General features: G+C 42.5%; 1 protein-coding gene across 13 annotated transcripts in view; it reads right to left on the bottom strand.

The window, feature by feature from the left end:
- ABCC4 (ATP binding cassette subfamily C member 4) overlaps positions 1-23,748 on the bottom strand; it is a 627,262-nt gene that overhangs the window by 478,495 nt on the left and 125,019 nt on the right. For all 13 annotated transcript variants that reach the window (XR_004539971.1, XM_033950379.1, XM_033950382.1 and 10 more), the window contains 2 exons: positions 20,882-21,131; positions 1,670-1,777 (listed from right to left, as the gene is read on the bottom strand). Coding sequence is in view for 12 of the 13 variants with exons in the window: in XM_033950379.1 (XP_033806270.1) it covers positions 1,670-1,777; positions 20,882-21,131 (358 nt within the window). In the remaining variant the exon portion in view is untranslated. The remainder of the gene's footprint in view (positions 1-1,669; positions 1,778-20,881; positions 21,132-23,748) is intronic.

The following is a 23,748-nucleotide window of genomic DNA, read 5'->3' as shown; positions in this document are numbered from 1 at the left end:
TTTTAATGTCTCAATCATGTCCCCCCTTTCCCTGCGTTCCTCTAGAGTGTAGAGCTGCAATTTGTTTAGTCTTTCTTCATACGAGAGACCCTTGAGCCCAGAGATCATCCTAGTGGCCATCCCCTGAACCGACTCAACTCTAAGCACGTCTTTACGGTAATGTGGCCTCCAGAATTGCACACAGTATTCCAGATGAGGTCTCACCATGGTTCTGAACAGTGGCATTATGACTTCAGGTTTGCGGCTGATGAAGCGTCTATTGATACATCCCATCATTTGCCTTGCCTTGGATGAGGCCTTCTCTACTTGTTTGGCAGCCTTCATGTCTTCACTCCCAAGTCTTGTTCTTCTGAAGTCGTAGCTAGTGTTTCTCCATTTAAGGTGTAAGTTCTGCATGGATTACTGCTGCCGAGATGCATGACCTTACGTTTCTTAGCGTTTAAGCCCAGCTGCCATGTTGAGGACCAGTTTTCCAACTTAAGCAGATCCTGCGTCATACTATCCTGCAGATTGCTTTCACTCACTATATTACATAGTTTGGCATCATCGGCGAATAGTGTTACTTTACCCTGAAGCCCTCGGGTCAAGTCCCTTATGAATATGTTAAAAAGGAACGGGCCCAGGATTGAGCCCTGTGGCACTCCGCTAGTCACCTCCGATGTCTCAGAGAGGGTGCCGTTGACCACCACCCTCTGAAGTCTTCCACTCAGCCAATCATTGACTCATGCAGCTAGTGTCTCACCTAACCCCATCGATTTCATCTTGCTTAATAGTCTACGGTGTGGGACGCTGTCAAAAGCCTTACTGAAATCCAAGTACACTATGTCCAGAGACTCTCCCGAGTCTAGCTTTCCTGTTACCCAATCAACTTGGGCATCAAAATTACAGATGAAAATCTCAGAACATGAGTTGGTATCTGAAATAAAGAATGTACTCTTAACCATTCACAATGCTAGCTATAGAGAATGCCATTACTGTCAATTCTCAGAGCATACCTTTCGCAACTGCAACTATATCATATGGGAGAGATAGCAATGTCAACGAGTTTCAAATGTGGTGTTTCAAAAGTGAATAGTTTATTACATTCCATTTGGACTTGTATTTACATTACTCATTTTTGAGTGCAATCTTTTGCCTACATAGGGGCATTGTTGCAATGAATAGTATCACTAACACCATTAGGCGTTATATCTGGGAAATTTGTATTTAAGAGATAGAATATCAAGGGATAATAAGACTTTTTATACAAAAAGCATGTATTGTTGGAAAGAAATGTATTTTTACAAATGTGGGTACAAGACACCCACTGTGGAAAAACCTGATGCATCAGTTAATGACATGGAAAGCTAGAGATGCCTGCACAACATATAGGCAGAAAAAATGTTTTTGGTTTATTTGAGAATATTACATCACTGCCCTACCAGCTAGAACTCGGAGTTTGATTTTCAATAAATTAACTTTATGATAACTGGAATGAAATGACCTCTGAAGCTATAGACTATCATTACTAAGTTGTTCCAAGATATATTAGATAGGGGGAGAGTGTGGCACAGTGGTTAAAGCTACAGCCTCAGCACCCTGAGGTTGTGAGTTCAAGCCAACACTGCTTTGAATACAGTGTATGAGTATACAGAATGTCATCTTGTTTTACTGCTTTCATCTTTCTTACCTTGTTCCAATAGCACGTTAAGTCCTGCACGTGAACCAGGTGGTCCTTGTCTTTTTTATTCTTCGGATGTAGACTTGGCTTTGAAATCTCATCCAACATTAAGAAATTCTATCAGAAAAGAAAAAGATATCCACAGGCTCAACCCAAATTATTATAAGGCAAAATCAAAAGAATGCTCTGTCAATGAAGGAACCCTCCAGGACCAAAGCATTTTCATAGCATTTCAATATATACTCCCTGATATTCATCCGGCAATGGTCAGCATCTTTTTTTAATGCTGATCATTGCCAGCTAAATTATGCCCAATATTCAGTGCAAGGTCATGTCAGAGCACCAGACCTGAATATTGCGGCATAATTCTGAGTGGTCTGGCCACCCGGAGCTTATGTAGGCTCTGGATGAATATCAGGCCAGGACCCGCATAAGTATTTTTCCTTTGTTTTTGTAAATTAAAAAAAAAAAAAAGGCACCCTTCCACCCCCAACAAAGCACCTCTCTCTTCCCTCCCCTCCTACTTGGCCACAACTTCCCAATGTATAGGTAGGTCCCCTCAGGCCTACCTAATATCTGGTGGTCCAGCAGAGGTCTTTGAGGGCAGGAGTGCAGCCTTCTTGTTCCTGCTCCCTCGCAGCACCTTTTCAAAATGGCATGGCAGTCATTTTGAAAAGGCACACAAGGAAGACTGCACTCCTGTCTCCAACCCTCACCAACCCACTTCAAATCCAATCAAATCCAATATTCAGTGACACTGTCCAGCTTAGTGCTGCTGAATATTGGTGTTTAGCCTCCAATTGGCAATTTAAGCGGGCCAGAGCATCTCCATGCCGCTTAAACTGCTCTGAATAACGGGCCCATAGTGTACTAAATCTTAAGCAGAATGCAGCATTCCAGAGCATCTCTGAGCATCCACTCCATCCTTCATAATATGTGAGCAATAAAACAGGGAATGAGAGTATGGAAGCATTAGATTTAATAGAAAAGAGGCTGGCTGATTTCACTCACAGGATGGCTAAGAAGGAAGGAAATTCAGTGGGACTTATCTCTTTCAACAAGTATCAAAACTCTCTATAGCAGAAAGCTGATTAAGAAAATATGTCAAAGCTAGCATCACTGTTATTGCTTCTGCCTCTGTCCAGGCAGCCATCCTACGAGTTGAGAGATGGATGCAAGATTACCAAAGGTCAAATAATCTATACCCCAAACCACTTCACTTGAGCCGAAAAGCTAATATGCAGCCATAGAAGTGGAAGAGGGGAAATTATCCCAGAAAGACTCATGGAAACTGAACAAGTAAACAAGTAAATCAAAAAACCACAGGATCAGTAGCCACTTTGCCTAGGAAGCAAAGGGTAGTGGTGATTGGTGACTCATTTCTGAGGGATATGGAGACATCCACCTGCTAGGTGATATGCACTCTCTGTCTGTTAAGTGCTAAGATCAGAGACTTTACCAACACTCATCAGGCCTACTGACTATTAATTGATACTGTTCTTGATACTGTTAGATATATCCCCAACAATATCAAAAGTGACTTCATGGCTCTGGGAAAGAAGATGGAGTAGACAGGTGCAAAAGGCTGTTCTCCTTAATCGTCCCACTTAAGAATAAAAGCTAAGGCAAAGCAGCTCATGGTATATAGATGAAGACTTTTTCAATGTTTTTTCATCAAGGGATACATATTCCAAGACCTGCAGAACAAAGATGCACCCATCTAAACTAAACTAAACTAAAGCTTAACTTTATATACCGGGTCATCATTCTGAGAAAGCTCGACTCGGTGTACAACAATTAGATGAAGATGAAAAAATTTACAATGATTAAATAAAAACTAGAGAAAGTAATAGCGAAGTTTCAAAGAGATTACTTTCCAAAATGTTTGGTGAATAGAAGAATTTTTAGAGATTTACGGAAGGATTGGAACGAACTGGGACTTCCCAGAATTAAGGGGAGTTCATTCCAAAGTTGAGGAAATTTGAAAGCTAGAGATTGACTGAAGATCTTAACTCCTTTAATTCCTTTTCTAAAAGGAAGGGAGAGTTTGAATTGTTGGTTGCCTCTTGCAAAGGAAAATCTATAAGCATCCCATAAGGGAATGAGGGGAATAAAAATTCCATGAAACCTTCCAGAACAGACTGATCCACTTGGTCTTCAAACTAAAATCATTGTGGGTAGGTGAGCAAAACCCTCAGGTAAGCAGAACATTAGACACATGTAGAGAGAAGAGAGAAGAGGGAAAAAGGGACTACCGTGTTTCCCCGAAAATAAAATCTACCCAGAAAATAAGCCCTAGAATGATTTCCGGGTTAGGTCCTAATATAAGCCCAATTCCAAAAATAAGCCCTAGTTGGATTGACCCCCGAAGCCGCTCCCGAATATCTCAGACACTACCCGATTCGCCAGCAGCAGCGCTTTCTCCCACCCCACCCACAGCATCTTTCCTCCCCTCTCACCCATCCCCTTGCTGGAGCATCTTTCCATCCCTCCTTCCCATATTGCGCAGAATCCTGCCGACCCTCCCACCACGAGGCCAACATACCTCCATTCCAAATAGTGATGGCGGCAGCACTGAACAGGCTGCTTCGCAGCCTTCCCTCTGCCACATCACTGATATTGCAGCTAGGATTTGATCCAACCATGCTCCTATCACTTTTTCTATTTGTTTGCTGCCTCCAGAGGGGGGTGTCGGTTATTGGCAGATGGATGATAAGACTTCTATTAGATCCACAAAAAGTGCAACAAATGATGGGGTGTATCCGCAGAGGTTTCGTCAGCAGGAGACCTGAAGTTGTGATGCTCCACAGAGCCATGATGAGGCCTCACATGGAGTATTGTGTTCAGTTTTGGAGACCACACTGCCGAAAGGACGTGCTGAGGATCGAGTCGGTTCAGCGAACGGCCACCAGGATGGTCTTGGGGCTCAAGGATATCACGTATGAAGAAAGATTTAAAAAATTGCGGCTGTACTCACTTGAGGAAAGAAGAGAACGGGGAGATATGATTGAAACATATAAGTACATCACGGGACGCATCGAGTCAGAAGATGATATCTTCTGGCTCATGGGACCCTCGACCACCAGAGGGCATCCGCTGAAAATCAGGGGAGGGAAGTTTCATGGCGACTCCAGGAAGTACTTCTTCACCGAAAGAGTAGTGGATCATTGGAACAGACTCCCACTCCAGGTGATAAAGGCCAGCAGCGTGACGGATTTTAAGAGAAAATGGGATACTCACGTGGGATCTTTAAGGGAGTAAATTAATGGGAGGGGATACTTGGAATGGGCAGACTTGGTGGGCTATAGCCCTTTTCTGCTGCTTTTTTCTATGTTTCTATTGGTCGGGAGATGTAGGAATATCTGGAACATAATGATAATAGGGAGACTGCCCCATCCTCAATTTGGGAAGCACTTAAGCTGTGTTGAGGGGAAAACTTATAGTTTTGGGATCTCATATTTATAAAGCCTGTGAAAAGCAGAAGGCCAACCTTCTTTCTCAGATCTATAGATTGGAGTTGTCCCTTGAGGCAGGCCCTGCCAATAAACAGCTCCACCTAGACATGCAAGCTTTGGATTTGGCAGTCTCTCAAACAGGAATATTTCAAAACAGCAAACAGAGCTGGGAAGTTATTAGCACATACCCTGCGAAAGCGATGGCTCCACAATTATATCACTAACATTGTAGATGTACAGGAGGTGCATTGAACCACATCAACACACATCCAACAAGCTTTTGTCCAGTATTATCAAACCCTCTGTATGCCAGAATAGGATATCCCTCCGGAGGTGATTCAGTCTTTTTTAGACCAAGTACAGCTTCTGAGCCTCATGCTTTGACACGCAGCTCCTGATTGGTGAGGCCTGACTTTAGTACAGAAAGAGGCAGTCGGAGCATACCGCAAGTGATTTCCTTCACTCACCGGTGTGTTCCGGCTGCCCTCTCCTGTCTCCCCTGCTAAAAACCGTATTCACAGTTTTTCAACATTTGTGGGGGTTCCTGGAATGGAACCCACGCGAATATCGGGGGAGTACTGTATTTACTCTCTCGGACCTGTGCAAATCCTTACTGGCAGTAACCAGGCTTATAGACGTTTATGGAACTGTATCGGGATTTAAAGTAAATGTTACTAAATCGGAGATTTTGGAGCTCTCCCTTACAGAAGTAGAGAGGGGGAATAAACTAGTTTCCTTTTCTTATCGTTGGGCCTCCAGCTCGTTATGTTATTTGGGAGTTAACCTTACTCGGAATCTATCTGGCCTTTATACAGTGAACTTTCCCATTATCATAAAGCAAATAGATGAAGAATTTGAGCATTGGAAACATTTAACTATCTCCTGGTTGGGTTGGTTCCATGCTATTGAAATGATAGTACTTCCTAAGTTGCATTACTTATTTCTCAGCTCTGCCAATCCCTTTATCTGCTTCCTTTTTCAAGCATTTGGAAAGGAAGCTATTTCAGTATATTTGGAAAAATAAAGCCCCACAGGTCCAGCGTAAAATGCTATATCAGCAGAAGAAACAGGGTGGGATGTGGATACCGCACTTTCTTTTTTATATTTTATTTATCAAGTTTCAATTAATTATTAAGCATACATCCTAAGTGCTGAAGAAACTTAGGAAAGTACTGGTAGCTCCGCTGACTGACCTTTTCAACGGGTCTCTAGAGTCAGGAGTGGTACCAGAGGACTGGCAAAGGGCAGCTGTGGTCCCTCTCCACAAAAGTGTAAGTAAGGAAGAAAATGCTTGAGTACCTGATTGTAAAAACCGCTTAGATAACCTTGATAAGTGGTATATCAAATCCTAATAAAACTTGAAACTTGAAGTAGGGAATTACATGCCGGTAAGTCTGATTTCTGTGGTAAGCAAATTAATGGAAACACTTTTAAAACAAAGAATGGTCAAATTTCTGGAATCCTGTGGATTACAGGACCGGAGACAACATGGATTCACTAGAGGTAGGACTTGTCAGACAAATCTGATCAATTTCTTTGACTGGGTGACCAGAGAATTGGATAGAGGATGTGCGCTAGATGTGGTGCATTTAAATTTTAGCAAAGCCTTTGACAATGTTCCACACAGACGTCTAATAAATAAAGTGAGTGCACTCGGGATGGATCCCAAAGTGATGGGCTGGGTCAAGTGATGGGATGAGTGGAAGGCAACAGAGGGTAGTGATCAATGGAGATCGCTTTGAGGAAACGGATGTTACCAGTGGTGTGCCTCAAGGTTCTGTTCTTTTTAACATTTTTATAAACAATATTGATGAAGGGTTGTCGGGTAAGATTTGCCTCTTTGCAGATGATACGAAAATCTGTAATAGAGTAAACATGCCAGATGGTGTGAATAACATGAAGAAAGGCCTGGCGAAGCTTGAAGAATGGTCTCATATTTGGCAGCTAAAATTTAATGCTAAGAAATGCAAGATCATGCATTTGGGCTGCAAAAACCCAAGGGAATGGTACAGATTAGAGAGTGAAGAGCTTATGTGCACGACAGAAGAGCGGGACTTGGGTGTGATTGTATATGATTATCTTAAGGTGGCCAAACAGGTTGAAAAGATGACGGCAAAAGCTAGAAGGATGTTAGGTTGGATAGGGAGAAGTATGGCTAGTAGGAAAAAGGAGGCATTAATGACTTTGGTGAGTCCTCATTTAGAATATTGTATACAATTCTGGAGGCCGCACCTTCAAAAGATATAAAAAGGTTGGAGTCAGTCCAGAGGAAGGCTACTAAAATGGTATGTGGTCTTCATCCTAAGGCGTATAGGGATAGACTTAAAGATCTCAATCTGTATACTTTGGAGAAAAGGCGGGAGAGGGCAGATATGACAGACACGTTTAAATACCTACGTAATGTAAATGCGCATGAGTCGAGTCTCTTTAATTTGAAAGGAAACTCTGCAATGAGAGGGCATAGGATGAAGTTAACAAGTGATAGGCTCCGGAGAATTTAAGGAAATACTTTTTTACAGAAAGTGTGGTAGTTGCATGGAATAGACTCCCAAAAGAGGTGGTGGAGACAGAGACTGTGTCTGAATTCAAAATGACCTGGGAAGGCACATGGGATCTCTCGGAGAGAAAAAGAGATAATGGTTACTGTGGATGGGCAGACTAGATGGGCCATTTGGCCTTTTCTGCTATGTTTCTATGTTTCTAGAATCTTTTTTTTTTTTAAATATCTTATTCATTTTTAAGTCATACATAAGTGCAACATATTATACAATCATATTACACTATAAAAGAACTTAAAATCAATCAAATTGTAATCTATGACAAATAGATATATCACCCCCCCATACTCATATTCAAAAACTGCACTCAAATTAAAGATTTAAAAAATATTTCCCAATCCTCCCTCCCACCCACCCTGGACGTGTATGACCAAAGGGCAAAATCAACAATCGTTCTTTGCAAAATTTTGTCAATGGCTCCTAAATCTTAAACTAAACTAAACTAAACTAAACTAAACCTTAGGTTTGTATACCGCACCATCTCCGCGTGCGCAGAGCTCGGCACGGTTTACAGAGGTTGAGAGGAAAGGAACTACAAGGAAAGGATATAGGAGAGGGACTGAGGAGATAGAGGGGGACAGGATACTAGAGCACGGGAGGTGATTAGGTTTTTGAAAAGAGCCAAGTTTTCAAGTGTTTGCGGAAGGATTGGAAGGAGCTAGAATTTCTGAGCGGGGATGAAAGGTTGTTCCAGAGTTCTGTGGTTCTAAAGGGGAGGGATGTTCCAAGTTTTCCTGCGCGGGATATACCTTTTATAGAAGGGAAAGATAGTTTCAGTTTTTGGGAGGATCTAGTCGAGAGCGGGTTTGAGGAGTTCCAGAAGAGTGGGATAACAGGAGGAAGGACGCCATGTAGAATCTTGAAGGCTATGCAGGCACATTTATAGAGGACTCTGGAGTAAACTGGGAGCCAGTGAAGCTTGGAGAGGAGTGGGGAAACGTGGTCGAACTTGCCTTTTGCGAAGATAAGCTTGGCCGCGGCGTTTTGAATTAGCTGAAGTCTATGGAGGTTTTTCTTTGTCAGGCTTATATAGATGGAGTTGCAGTAGTCCAGTCTAGAAAGGATGGTGGATTGAACGAGGATGGCGAAATGAGAGTGATGAAAGCAGGATCTTACTTTCCTCAACATATGGAGGCTAAAGAAGCATTTTTTTACTAGGGAGTTGAGGTGATCGTTGAAGGAGAGAGAGGAATCTAAGATGATGCCAAGGACTTTGCTTGAGAACTCAAGCTGAAGAGTGGGGCCGGAAGATAGAGGGATGGAGGTGGGTAAATGGTCTAAGGTTGGGCCGAGCCAAAGTAGTTTGGTTTTGGATTCATTCAGTTTCATTTGTACAGATTGGGCCCAGGATTGGAGGTTCATAATACATGTGGAAATGTTCTCAGCGAGGTTCGAGAGGTTCGAGTCGGTTTCGAGGAGGATGAGGATGTCATCGGCGTAGGAGTAGAGAGTTTCTAGTGGGGATAAATGAAGGAGTTTCAGAGAGGACATGTAGATGTTGAAAAGGATAGGGGAGAGGGGTGAGCCTTGAGGGACTCCACATTTTGGCTTCCAGGCGGGGGATGAGGAACCGTTGGTGTTAACGGTGTAGGAGCGGAAGCGTAGGAATTTCGAGAACCAATCCAGAACTGTGGAGCTTATGCCTATTTCGGAGAGTTGGAAGAGTAGGATGTCGTGGTGAACGACATCGAAGGCTGCGGAGAGGTCGAATTGAAGAAGAACAGCAAATTTGTTGCGAGAATGGAGTTGTTGCACCTTAGAAATTAGTGAGGCCAAGAGGGATTCGGTGCTAAAGTTGGGTCTGAAGCCGAATTGGTGGGGTAGGAGGATAGAGAATCGTTCTAGGTAGGATGAGAGTTGGGTGGATATGATAGATTCTAATAGCTTGGTTAGGAGAGGGATATTTGCTATAGGCCGGTAATTTGATGGAATGGAGGGATCGAGGTCGGCCTTTTTCAGTAGAGGGGACAGTGAAATGTGTCCCATGTCGGGGGAGAAAAGGCCTGATGTTAGGGCAGAGTTTATAAGTTCGGTGAGGGAAGCAATGGCCTGTGTAGGGATATTCTCGAATAGGTAGGAGGGGAAAGGATCCAAAATGCACTTGCAAGTTTTTAGTTTGAGACAGAGTTTGGAGACTTGCGGTTCAGAGACAAGCTCGAAGGTGGTCCAGGATCTGTCGGCAGGAATGGATACCGGTAAGGTACAGTTGGGAACAGTAGAGGTCAGGGAATTGTAGGAGACTGAGGGGGGGAAGGAGCATCTTAGGGTGGTAATCTTTTCATTAAAGAAATTTGCAAGGGCCTCGGCTGATAGAGATGGCGGAAGCAAAGACGGGTCCTTTTTTGTAGTTAGGGAGCGCCAGATGTTGAACAGCGCACTGATTTGGTTGTTGGATCTGGAGATCTTGTCTCCAAAGAAGTTTTTCCTGGCTTTTTTTAATGTTGAATTGTAAAATTTAATATTAGCCCTCCAGGTCTGTCTATCAGAGGGGGATTTGGATTTTTTCCATTTGCGCTCCAAAGCGCGACACTTCTGTTTCAATTCTCTGTGAAGGGGTAGGTACCAGGGGGCCTTTCGGGGATAGGAGATGGTTTTGGTGGTTAATGGGGCAAGGGAGTGGTAGGTGGACTCGGAGAGGATGGTCCAGTTGTGCCAATGTGATTCGGGGTCTATAGGTCTAGGGTTGGAGGAGAGTTTGTTGAGAAATTTGGACCAGAATAGGTTGCTCGAGGTTTTTTTGCGGTAGGTTATGGAATGAGAGGAGTGGGGTGGGGAGTCAAGATGTGACATGAAGACGGGGAGACAGGTAGTCCCTAGGAAGTGGTCTGACCAAGGGACTTGTTCCCAGCGAGTGTCGTCGGTTGAGGTTTTGAAGGTGGTAAGATCAATGAAGGTGGTGAAGTCTAGAGTATGCCCTTTTTCGTGGGTTTGGGATGGGGTGGGTGAGGGAAAGCCAAGAGAGGTAAGGAAGTTGTTGAATTCGGATGTATCATTGTTATTTGTATCGTCGAGGTGGAGATTGATATCACCAACAATCAGAAGTCTCTGGAATTTAAGGAAGGCATTTGTTATGGTCTCATAGACGAGATTTGAAGATTTTGCCCAAGGGGTGGGTGGCCGGTATACTAATAGGATGCCCAATGGGTGGGTGCGGAGTTCGTCATTGACTGAAGCAAGCAAATATTCTAGAGGAGGATGGGTGCCCGTCTCAAGGAGCTGAACGTCGAAGAAAGATTTGTAGAGGAGTGCCAGGCCACCACCTTTTCGATTGGGTCTGGGAGAAAAGAGGCCTTGGTAACCGTGGGGGAGGAGTTCGTTTTGTGTGAATAGGTCGTCTTTGGCGATCCATGTTTCTGTGATGCACAGAAATCCAGGGTCGAGCTCGTCTAGAAGGTCTTTCAAGATTTGGGTCTTGTTGCACGCGGATCTGGCGTTGCAATAAAGTGTCGGGACTGGGGTGAGAGAGTCCGGGACAGTGTTGAGAGGATTGGCAGGGGGTAGGGTCTTTAGGGAATCTTGGTTGACTTTTCGGGGGGTTTTCTTGGGAGGGGAATTTCTGGTGCGTATCAGTGTGGGGATTCTGAGTCCGGGGCAGATGGTATTGGTGTTTGCGGGGTCGAGTAGGTTGGGGGAGGGAGGTTTCAGACAGAGGGAAGGATAGAGGGGTGAGCAGAGTAGGAGGAGAAGGATCCAGAAGGATGGATTCATGGTGGGGTGGTTGGTGTGTGAGAGTCTGCAGCAAGGGGGAGTAGAGTTTCATAAACTTTTTGTAATGTCCCTGTTGTATAGCCATAATACGTTCCATTTTAAAAACATGGCACAGACTCCCACCAAAAGGTATAGTTCAATCTATCCCAGTTTTTCCAATTCCTTAAAATAAGCTGTATGGCAACCCCTGTCATAATAAAGAGAAGTTTATTATTATAAGATGATATTTGGCTTTTAGTTCTCATCAAAGTGCCAAATTGCACAGTGTCATATGTTAACGCCACTGGATTTTCCATTACTTTGTTTACCTGATCCCAAATGGATCTCCAAAATTGAAGTATCAAGGGACAATAATATAATAAATGATGCAATGTCCCAGGTTCAAGATGGCAGTACTAGCATCTATTAGACTTGGAACTATTTATTTTTTGTAATCTAACTGGAGTCCAACACGCTCTATGTAACAAGAACATAAGAACATAAGAAGCGCCATCTCCGGATCAGACCTTCGGTCCATCAAGTCCGGCGATCCGCACACGCGGAGGCCCTGCTAGGTATACACCTGGCTTATTTTATATCCACTATATAAAGATCCCCAATGGGAAAACATATAAATAATATTCAATATCCAATATTTCCCACTAATATTCAACTGTGGATAAGGTAGTAACAATACTATTAAGAGAGGTAGCCTCAGTCATGGAGCCTACGCGTAGCCATTCAATGACTGGGACCACTAACTAAATGCACTTTGAGCACATCTTGTTTCCAAAATAATTTGGCCCTGATGCAGTGAGCGTGAAGTTTCGCCCACGAAACGCTGGCCACGTTGGCTATATTCGTGAAATACAAGTGCTGATTTAAGTTGAATGCTGCTTTAAAGATAAGTCGGCTTGAATTAGCTATGAAATACAAGTGCTGTTTAATTGATATATAGGCTGGTATAAGCCACTATCTAATGAATATATAACGTTGAAACGAAGAATTCTATAAAGATATAAAGATAAAAAATAAAGATAGTGTAGTCTCAAACATGTGAATAAGGATGAATGATAGGAAGTGATAGGGAGTGTATGAAGATTATTTTAAGGGTTTATATATTAAAAATAAAATAAGAAATAATAATAAGGATTTGAATTGTAGTAAGTTTGATTAATGATAATGAGAGTGAGGCCAATGATTGGAGATTAAAGGAGCAAGTACAGCTACGCTGAATTCCCCAGTCATTGAATGGCTACGCGTAGGCTCCATGACTGAGGCTACCTCTCTTAATAGTATTGTTACTACCTTATCCACAGTTGAATATTAGTGGGAAATATTGGATATTGAATATTATTTTATATCCAACCATATCTTTATATGCCTCTCTCAAGGAGATATGCATCTAGTTTGCTTTTGAAGCCTAGGACTGTCGATTCCGCAATAATCTCCCCTGGGAGAGTATTCCAGATGTCAACCACTCTCTGTGTGAAGCAGAACTTCCTGATATTAGTCCTGAACTTGCCCCCCTTAGCTTCATTTCATGTCCTCTTGTCCGTGTCAAATTGGACAATGTAAATAATCTTCTCTGCTCTATTTTGTCGATTCCTTTCAGTATTTTGAAGGTCTCGATCATATCCCCACGCAGTCTCCTTTTCTCAAGGGAGAACAATCCCAGTGTTTTAAGTCGATCCTCATATTCCAGTTTCTCCATACCCTTCACTAGTTTAGTTGCTCGTCTCTGCACCCTCTCCAGCAGTTTTATATCCTTCTTTAGGTAGGGAGACCAATGTTGGACGCAGTATTCCAAGTGGGGTCTGACCATTGCCCTATAAAGCGGCATTATAACTTTCTCCGATCTACTCGAGATTCCTTTCTTTATCATGCCCAACATTCTATTTGCCTTATTTGCCGCTGCCGCGCATTGTGCCGACGGCTTCAGGGTCCTATCTATCAGTACACCCAGATCCCTTTCCTGTTCACTTTTTCCCAGAGTTGCACCTGACATTCTGTACTCGTATTCCTTATTTTTACTGCCTAAATGCATTACCTTGCATTTCTCCACGTTGAACTTCATCTGCCATTTCTCCGCCCATTTTTCTAACCGACACAAATCGCTCTGGAGTTCCTCACTGTCCTCCTGCGATCTGATTGCCCGGCAGAGTTTTGTGTCGTCTGCAAACTTGATGATCTCACTGGATGTTCCGTTTTCCAGGTCATTGATATAAATATTAAAAAGGATCGGCCCAAGTACCGAGCCCTGGGCTACACCACTAGTCACTTTCTCCCAGTCTGAGAACTTCCCATTTATGCCTACTCTCTGCTTCCTGTTTTCCAGCCATTTGCCTATCCATCTTTGTATATCTCCCTCTATGCCATGGCTTTGTAGTTTCCTGAGAAGTCTTTTGTGTGGAACTTTGTCAAATGCTTTCTGGAAGTCCAAGTATATTATGTCCACCGGCTTTCCACTATCAATTTGCTTGTTCACGGTCTCAAAGAATTGGAGTAAATTCGTCAAACACGATTTCCCTTTCCTGAATCCATGTTGACTGGGTTTCATCAAGTTGTGTGTGTCCAAGTGCTGAACTATGCTATACGTTTGTCTCATAGATGCAGACATCGTACATCTCAACCTCCAAGACCAGATTCATGGCCATTGAGACACAGTAATATGATGCTTTATCTCAATGCTCCAAATGTCACGAAGACCAGTTTTTGGTTTTTTATTCAAAAATCCAGATATTAATTTATACCACTGAGTGGCCTGGTGACCCAGGAAATTCACCTGGAAGCACAGGAACGTCAAACTATACTGATTTTTAAGATTTTTCCAGTCAGGGAACCCTTCCTGAATGGCCTGCTTCAACTGCAACCACCTATAACTTTGAGATTTATCTTGTACAGAAAAGATTGATACAGCCACATAATTTCAAGGAAAAAAGAAAAGCAACTAAGGTAACATTATTGACTGATCATTCTCAAGTCCACAATTAAGAATCCTAGATTACTTAAAGCAGTAGCTTAAGGAATTACTAGATTACTCTAGAAACTAAAAAGAACATAACATCTGATACTTGGAGCGAGATACCAGTGTGTGTGGCTGTGGAAGCGATTTATAGACGACATCTTCTTGGTATGGACAGCTTCTGGGGACTCCCTGCACTTATTCATATAGGAGTTAAACCAGTGTGATTCCAATTTGCAATTTAAATTGTCTACTGACAACCACACAACCCCATTTCTGGATATTTCCATTACTTTTGTGGGTGGGAAATTTGTTACAACATTACACCGTAAGGACACCGATAGGAATAATCTTCTCAGATTTGATAGCTATCAACCTCAACATTTGAAATCCAACTTACCACTCATATATTGCTGGCATTCACACTACCAACTATTTTGAGCTTGTTATTCCTATTGGGGGGGGTGGAATAGGGGGTGTTGGGTAGTGGTAGGGGATGCATTAGAAATTGTTTTGTTAGGTTTGTAGAATTTATCTAGGAGTCATTGTTTAGCCATGTACTGAAGAATGACAGTACATCATTAGTGGAACCCATGGTGTTCTGTTGGTTGTACATTTCTGATGTTTAGCTACTGCATGGTGCAATATTGTTTGAGGTTTTTTAATGTATTTTGCTTCATATGGTTCAATAAAATTTATAAACTTAAAAAAAAAAAAGATGGCCCGGGGAAATCTACTGCTTATTCCTAGGATAAGCAGCATAAAATCTGTGTTACTACTTGGGATCTAGCTAGATACTTGGGACCTTGGTTAGACATTGTTGGAAACAGGATGCTGGGCTTGATGGACCTTCAGCCTGTCCCAGTATGGCAATTCTTATGTTCTTAACCAAACAGTATCTGAAGTATTTGCTTCTTAACAGTAAAATTAAGTACAATTCTTCCCAGTCAAGAGTCTTCCTTTTGATTCCCCAACTGGGATCCAAGCTTAACTCCTATGAAAAGCACCACCCTTATCCTTCATTTGACCAGCAGTTCTAAACACAGTAAGTTCTCAACACTCCATACTGGGCAAGATTTCAAAAAGGCTCACCCTTAGTGCAGGTTCTTAGTTTCCCTGAGTCCTAAATCCTCCCAAGACTCCAAGAGAAGTCTCTCCCATCTCTTCTGGCTTCTTTTTCCTTTGGGTAACTTCACCCTCAGGAATCTGCTTCTGGCGAGGATCCTTTAGCCCTGGATTTTAGCTGTCTATTCCTTCTGCCATCTTCTTTAAGGAAGAATTTTTATAAGTCAAGCATAGCTCCTAGACTTCCAGAGCTCCACCCAAGCCTAATTGACAGACTAAGCCTATCTGCTGCTGGACTGGAGAACAGGATGTGCACTCCAACTCCCAGGATTCAAGTTCTGTGCTTCCTGAAGTTGTACTGTTGCTGTCCCTCCCCATCTCTGTTTGCTACATGGGATTCCTGGTAAGATAAATATTTTGAAGCTGTATCCCTGCTATCTTGTTAGATTGCTCTTGATAATTATGTTCAAGATGCTCCCATTTTGGTGTAACTAGATAGATTATTTATTTATTTATATACCACTTATTGCCTAAGTCAGTGTTGCTCAAGCTTTTCAAGCCAAGTACCCCCTAAGCCTAACAAATACCAACCGAATACCCCCACCCAAACCCGCCCAAACTCTGCCCCTTTCTCCACCTCTATAATAATACTAATTGTAATGCAATTTTTCCATCCATTTTTCATATACACACAATATAATCTTATTAATACATAATGGTAACCACAAAATTTAAACACAAAGCACACTATACACAGCAAAAATGTTAATTATCATTTATATTCAGGGGGGGTTCAAAGATGTCAAGGCAGATGACTAAAATATGCAATGTCACCTCAGTAACAACTATAGAAAAATAGACAAATATAGTGCAAAATATAGACAGCAGATATAAATTCTCAAAACTGACACATTTTGATCACTATATTGAAAATAAAATCATTTTTCCTACCTTTATTATCTAGTGATTTCATGAGTCTCTGGTTGCACTTCCTTCTGACTGTGCATCCAATATTTCTTTCTTTCTGCTTCCTGCATGCTTCCTCTTCTCCAGACCTCATTCCTTTCCCCAACCAACATCTCTCTTTGTCCCTCCATGAATCCAACTCTTCATCCTCTCTCATCACCCAGATCATTTTTCACCATTGTCCACCAGCCCCATGCCCATTTCTCCTTTTATCACCCCTCACCAACATCATGCCGCATCTTTCCCTCCATCACTATGCCCAACATTACTCCCCCTTGCATCCTCTTCAATCTATCCCTGAGTAGTGGCTCGTGGCTGGTAATGGGACGGAAATGGGAATGGATGTTAGGGTGATAGTGCAGTATTTTTGTGGATGTTTTTCTACAAAAGGCCAGTTTTTCGTATGATTCTGGGTAATTCTAGTTAGACAAACATCTGTGTTAGTTAAGGACCGCGCCCAAATAGAAGCGTACGGAAAAACAGGTGAATAAAAATCTGAATATAGATGTAGCCAAGGCCAGAAAAACACACTATAGATAAATATTAAGAAAAAAATAATAATATTCTCTTTATGTACTTTGCTATTAAGCCAGATCATAGAGGAAATTAGGTAAAGCGTAACATACATGCATAGAGATATTAAGAACTCCATCTTGGTTCCCTGCTGTTCTTTGTCCTCTCTGGTTCTTTGTTCAGCTTCCCGCCTTTAGCCTCGTGGTTCTAATTGATAACAGATGTGCTTAGGCCAGTTAGGAAGAGCATATTAGACTCCATATTCCAAACTGAGATATAACGTGTCTCAAACTGAATTGGATGTAGTTTTGAATGAAAATTATGATTTATTGAATGAATGAAAGCTTGGCCAAGCAAAGAGTGAATGATTGGATTGAAGTGTATGACTGTGTTGCTTTGAAAAACATATTTTATATATTTTAAACCTGAAGAAACACAAAGGAAAATCCTAAGGCAGCATCTGGAAGTAATTAGAGTCAGCCTCAAGAATAGGAAGAAGGGGGGCATTGGAAGCCCACGCTTCAGGGAGAGGAGAGGGGGATTTCCCCCCCTTCCTCCAGAGTAAGGTTTCTGTGTAAGGCCATGCAATTTGAATCTGTCAGCTTAGGAAGAGTTTTTTCCTTTACGGCTGAGAATTTCTCAGCACCATGTTAATAATTATAGATTCTCTTGAATGTTATAATGTTAATTCAGAAATCAAAAGTAATTTTCTGAAAACTTTGTATAACTTTTAAACATGGAGGAATGTTTCTTTGTCTAAACTTTAAGACCACCCATAGAAATGTTATTGGTCGTCAAACTTGATGATGTCACTAAACCAAAAGTTATATAATAGAATGTAATGAGATAGAAAAACGAGACCATTGTGAGAAGGCAAGCCTTTGGCCACGATGATGATCTCCCATGAGCGCAACGTAAGCAATTATGCTGTTCTTTTGATCTAATAATGGAAAAATAGAAACAATAATTCAATAAATCCTGGTTATAATTTTAAAACCTTGCGCTGGTGTCATTTTACATGTAGAATTATTTTCAAACCTGAAGCTTTCACAAATGGCGTCAATGTCCCTTGCTCAATCCCTCAGTTCCCTCTCCACCACCATATCCAACATTTCTCCCTCTCATCCTTCTATTCCCCATGCATCTCTACTTCACTTCTCTCTATGCTCAATTTTCCTCTTCCTTTCCCCATGTGCACCATCTCTTTCCCTCTCACTCACACACTGAGGCCCAACAAATGCCCCTTTCTTTTCCCTTCCTCCCTCCTTCCTATGTCCCAAGTTAATGACCCCTTCTTCCCTCCTTGCTTCCTATGTCCCAAGTTATTGCCCCCTTCCTCCCTCCCTCCTATGTCCTGAGTTTGTGCCTCCTCCCCCTCACTGCCTTCCAGCCTTTGTCCTTCCTCCCTGCCTGCTGCACTGAATCATGCCTGCCTCCCTCTCTCCCTGCCATGCCGAAGCCTGCCTGCTGTAACGAAGCCTGCCTATCCACCTCCGATTCCTCCTCCCCCACGGTCTGCCGCCGCCACACTCTACCCACCTGCTTCATTTAATTACCTCCTGCTGCTGCCACAACTCTGGGAAGGGCCAGGCGCGCCTGCACACACCTGGCCCTTCCCTTCCCGGAGTTGTAGGAGGTAATTAAATAGAGCAGATGAACTTGTTACATCAGGTCGTGGCACGTTTTTGTTGGTGGGGGGGGGAAGAGAGCTTACATGCGATTCTCACAGTTGCTTGGGAACTGGCGAAGGGATGGCATGGGGATTCCAGATTTAAAATTATATAATTTGGCGTGCTTGCTTAGGCATGTGGGGGATTGGTATAATAATACCTCCCACTTCTCCTCTTAGGTGATGGAACGTGCCTGCTGTACCCCTTGGCATCACTTTTATGTGTTGCAGGCCAGGCCGCGAGTGCTTCCTGGCCACATTCGCTCCTCAGGAATCTTTCAAACCGCTCAGGACTGTTGGAAGGAGCTTGCTAAATGGGGGGGCTTTGACCCTCACTGTAGTCATCTTTTACTATTCCGGGGGAATGGAGACTTTCCTCCTGGAATGGATTCGGCCATTTTTCGGACATGGGAATCATGTGGTGCTATGCTTCTTCATCATGTTTTGACAGAGAAGGGCACGTTGTGCCCGGTGGGCTCTTTTGGGGGTATGTGGGGGGGGTCTTGGCCAGCAGTATTTGCCCATTGTCAATTAGATCATTATATTAGGTCATTACCCCGTGTCTTGTTCTCAGGCGATGTGGTTCGATGTTTAGATGAGTTGTTCTCTCTTGAGTAAGTAGATCAGTTGTCCATATCCCTACTATATAAAAAATTGGTTCAGAGGTTGCCCCCACGGTTGTTTCCGGAGTTATTGGACAAATGGTCAGCAGACATGGGCGCAGATTTGCCAGGGGACAAATTTCTCTGTCTTATTCGTTTAATTCCCACTTGGATGATATTGGCGGAATTAAGGGAATGTCACTTCTGTATAATGTATCGAGCCTATGTCTCCCAACATCATCATTACTTAATGGGGGGGGATAGTCTCGGATCTTTGCAAATGCTGCAAGGAGGCTTCCAACACTTTTATTCATTCGCTGTGGATTTGCCATGTTATTATAGGCTTTTGGAAGGTGATTCTTCTTTATTTGGGGGATGTTTTGCAGGTGAGATACTGTTAAGGCAGGTAACAGCTTTGCAGGTTAGGGGTAAGGGAGTCCGGCACTGGGTCCTGAAGGCTTGCCTTTTGGGTAAGAAGTGTATTTTCCAATTTTGGACACAGGCGGAGGCTCCCTCATTTTGGCACTGGAGAAATCATTTACATACCCTGCCGTTGTTGGAATTTCGTGCTTTGAATTTCACTTTTAAACACTCTAAAAACTTTTACTGTCTAGGGGGGTCTCTACATTCATTGGCTGCCCCCACGTACCAGCAGTTATTTTCTTAAACTTGGAGACTGTATTGCACATACAATGTCAGCTGTATCTAGGTTTCATCCACCTAGGCCACGTTAGCAGGGTTGGTTATGGGAGTTGGGGATGAGGAGCATAAATAAGGGTTTGTGCAGTGGTCATGGGGGGAGGGGGGAATTGGAAAAAGGGGGGGGTTGGAGGTTTAGTTCCTGTTTTTTTGGGGGGAAGGCTTAGCGGAAGGGATAAGGGATTTCGAGAGGTTTCTTTTGCACTTTGTGCGAGGTTGGGTGGATGGAGTTCTGCTTGATATTGTAAAACTTGATGATATTTTGTCGTTATCTTTGTTTGCTGGCTTTCTGTTGAAAAGCATTATGTGCTGTTGGTATGTGCTATTGTTTGTTGGATTTATCATCAATAAAAACTGTTTACACATAAATGGAGCAGATGGGCAGCAGGCGGCAGCATGATCGTGCGCGTGGTGAGCAGCGGTCAGCCCGCGTACCCCCTAGGATAGGCATATCGCAAGTTGAGAAACCCTGGCCTAAGTGGTTTACATTCAGGTACTCATGCATTTTGCCCTGACTGTCTCAGTGAGCTCTCGATCTATCTAATGTACCTGGGGCAATGGGGGATTAAGTGACTTGCCCAGGGTCGCAAGGAGCAGTGTAGGATTTGAACCCATAACCTCAGAGTGCTGAGGCTGTAGCTCTAACTACTGCATCACACACTCCCCACAGAGTATTTGTTCTGCTCTTCATATCTGTTAATGCATTTGAAATTTAAACGTAATAAAACATATTAGGTTTATAATATTAGAATGAAAACACACACACACACGCATATATATATATATATATATATATATATATATATATATATTTACCAGTAAATAACTCCATCCAATAACTTCACAAAAACTATGCCAGTATTCTGTAACAAATGAGAAATTTTCAGAAAAATAAACCTGTGTGGTCTCAAAGCTGTACCTTAATCACCCAAAGTCTGCACTGGATTTTTATAGGCACTGCAAATGCAAAACATTACAAGGAAAAGGCACTGCATTACACAAATAATAGATTCTATAAATTTTCAGTATTTTCCTCAACTACCTTGATTCTTTGTATACTGATGATAGCCTCAGACACCGTCTCAATAGCTGATGGGAAGAATAAAGTGACTGTAATTCTCACAGCACCATACAAGGAGACTGCAACAAAGACCCGACTTGCAGTGATAACATTGCCAAGTAGAACATATGTCGTGAAGGTCACAAACACAATAATTTTGCCTGCAGCAAAAAAAGATGCCAAGTTCATTCCCCGCAGGTAGGAGCTTCTCAGAATCATGGCGATTTCCTGCCTACAACAGACACAAATTTTACACATAACCAAATTACTTATACATAAGATGCTGGTCTACACTGATTTGTAGTATCTTTCTATAGCTCTATATCAGTGGTTCCCAAACCTGTCCTGGAGGACCCCCAGGCCAGTCGGGTTTTCAACATAGCCCTAATGAATATGCATGACAGAGATTTGCATATAATGGAGATGCCAGGAATGCAGATCTGCTCCATGCATATTCATTAGGGCTATCTTGAAAACCCGACTGGCCTGGGGGTCCTCCAGGGCAGGTTTGGAGGACAGGTTTGGGAACCACTGCTCTATATCATGATTCAGACATTCAATGTAAGGTCTTGTGTTTGAAACATTCGCATGTGAACAATTCAGGGGGGGGGGGGGCCTAGCCCTATACATTATAGGAATTTGCAAACAGCAAACATTTGTGGTTATTTCACAGTTCAATAACACTTCACCTAATATTTAACTGTTTTTCAGTTCGTTTCACACATTTGTTTTAATAAAAATTTGTTTAAGTGTGCTACATTTTTATAAGAAGTACTAATGAGCAAAATGCACACTAATAAATCCACATCCCTACCAGTTCATATGACATTCTCGTGATGGCTATGTAACTTCAAACAATTTCCTTTGGTCCAGATTCACTAAAGATAGCAATTCAAACGCTGTTAGCCAATTCCTTGCCGATTTTAAAACAGTGATTGATTCACTATCTTTTTGGTATGCAAATGATTTGCACGAAGGTGCAAATGAGTGATTGAGTCGGGGCAGAGCCCTGACAGTAGTGGCAGGAGAAGCAGCCTCCCTTCACTGCTGTCAGGGCTTTTTTTTCTTTTTTTTAAATGGCATAGATATTTTGCTGTGTATTACACAAGCAAAATATCTGCCCATTAAAAAAAAATGGGAAAATAACCCCACCCCCACTGCTGCTGACAGCCCCAACACAAACATGGTCCCTGGCCTTCCCAACACAAACACGGTGGCAGCAACAGCACTGCACACACACACACACAAATGCGGCAGCGCCCCCCAACCCCCCTCCTAAACGTCAGGAGGGATGCCCACTCTCTCCTGCTGGCAAATACCTCTCCCCCCCGGCAGGAAGGATGCCCACTTCCTTCTGCTATCAGCCTCTCCCTCCCATCCGTTCCCTCCTGCTTCTCCAGCTCTTGGCATGCACTGTGGGCCTTAGGCCTCACTCCCGGAGCATCATGTGATGCACTGGGAGGGGCCTAAGGCCCTGATTAGCTCAGGTGCCTCAGGTTCCTCCCTTGGGAGGAGCCCAAGGTGCCTGAGCCAATGACTTCCTTAGGTAGCACCCTCCCCTAAGGCCCCTCCCCGTGCATCAAACAATGGCCAATCAAGGACTTCCTTAGGCCCCAAGCATCACAGTATGCTTAATATGTCAATAAAGGAGTCACCTAAATTAACATAATATATTCACTAAAAAAATATAGTGTGTCAAATGAAGGGCTAATCATCTGAGACTTAACTTCAAACAGAAAGGTGGAAAAAAAAGCCTTAAATTTAATTTGGCAGCATCACACATTTCTATCATAGGCATAAAAAATTCCACCCAAAACTTTTCAAATAGTCTCAAAATGAAACACCACCCCCCATCACCATCATATGCTTATCTGGCAATGCTGGGAACAGAGTAAAAGCCTCCGTTGCAATTTTCTCATCAGATCCTCTTTATACTCTTCCCATATATATGTATGGATATGTATGGGATATGTATGGGAAGAATGTGCTGTTATATATTGTTTGTCTCCTTTTCTCTTTTTTTTTTTCTATTTAATATGAGATGGCAGAGGTTTCAGCATGTTAGTGGATGATGTTATTTTTTACCCAATCTTCTTGTTCTGTGATTCCAGAACAAACAACTATGTGATTTACTGCTTTTTGCAGATACTATATGCTGTTATCAAATATTGTATTAACTAACAAAAGCTTTGTTCTGGGATGTTTTATTCATAATGCTTAATGAAAAAAATAAAATGTTTTGAAGCAAAACAAGCCACCTTCAACAGCTAATGCAGCTTAGTAAATTCATCCACATAAGTTATAACCCATTCAGCTCTGAACAGAAACATGCATGGCACCAATGCCTTGCCACCTTGTCAGTCATTATTGAACTCAGTCAGAAGTAGTAAGATAGAAAAAAAGAACCAGAACCTTCACTAAGACCCTAAAAGGGTACAGCTCAAAGTCCTTCTCATTAAGCTTAGCCTGTGGAATTTTGAGCCATACAACATTTCAATAGAAGCATTTTAATAAGCTTGCATATATAATAATAATAATAACTTTATTCTTTTATACCGCTATAACCAAAAGTTCTAGGCGGTTCACACTAAAAGAGCTGGACAATCAGCAAAATGCTTTTTTCCTGGTGCTTGAAAGAGAATGAAAGTGTGCCCACATTTTACTGAAAACTTCACTTTTTCCCTAAAAACAGGGAAAAGTTAATTTACAGTATAATGAGGGGGGTTACAACCCCGCAAACAACCCACAACGCCGCCGCGATCTGTATTAAGTAAAGTGGGGGGGCTCCCCAACAAAACCCCCCATCGGAGCCCCTAAAAACTGTCATTTTCTTCGGCACACGCCTCCAT

This window comes from Geotrypetes seraphini, chromosome 6 (assembly GCF_902459505.1).
Source record: "Geotrypetes seraphini chromosome 6, aGeoSer1.1, whole genome shotgun sequence".
NCBI lineage: Eukaryota > Metazoa > Chordata > Amphibia > Gymnophiona > Dermophiidae > Geotrypetes > Geotrypetes seraphini.
Note: the sequence above shows the minus strand (reverse complement) of the source record. Positions and strands in the feature narration are given on the sequence as shown.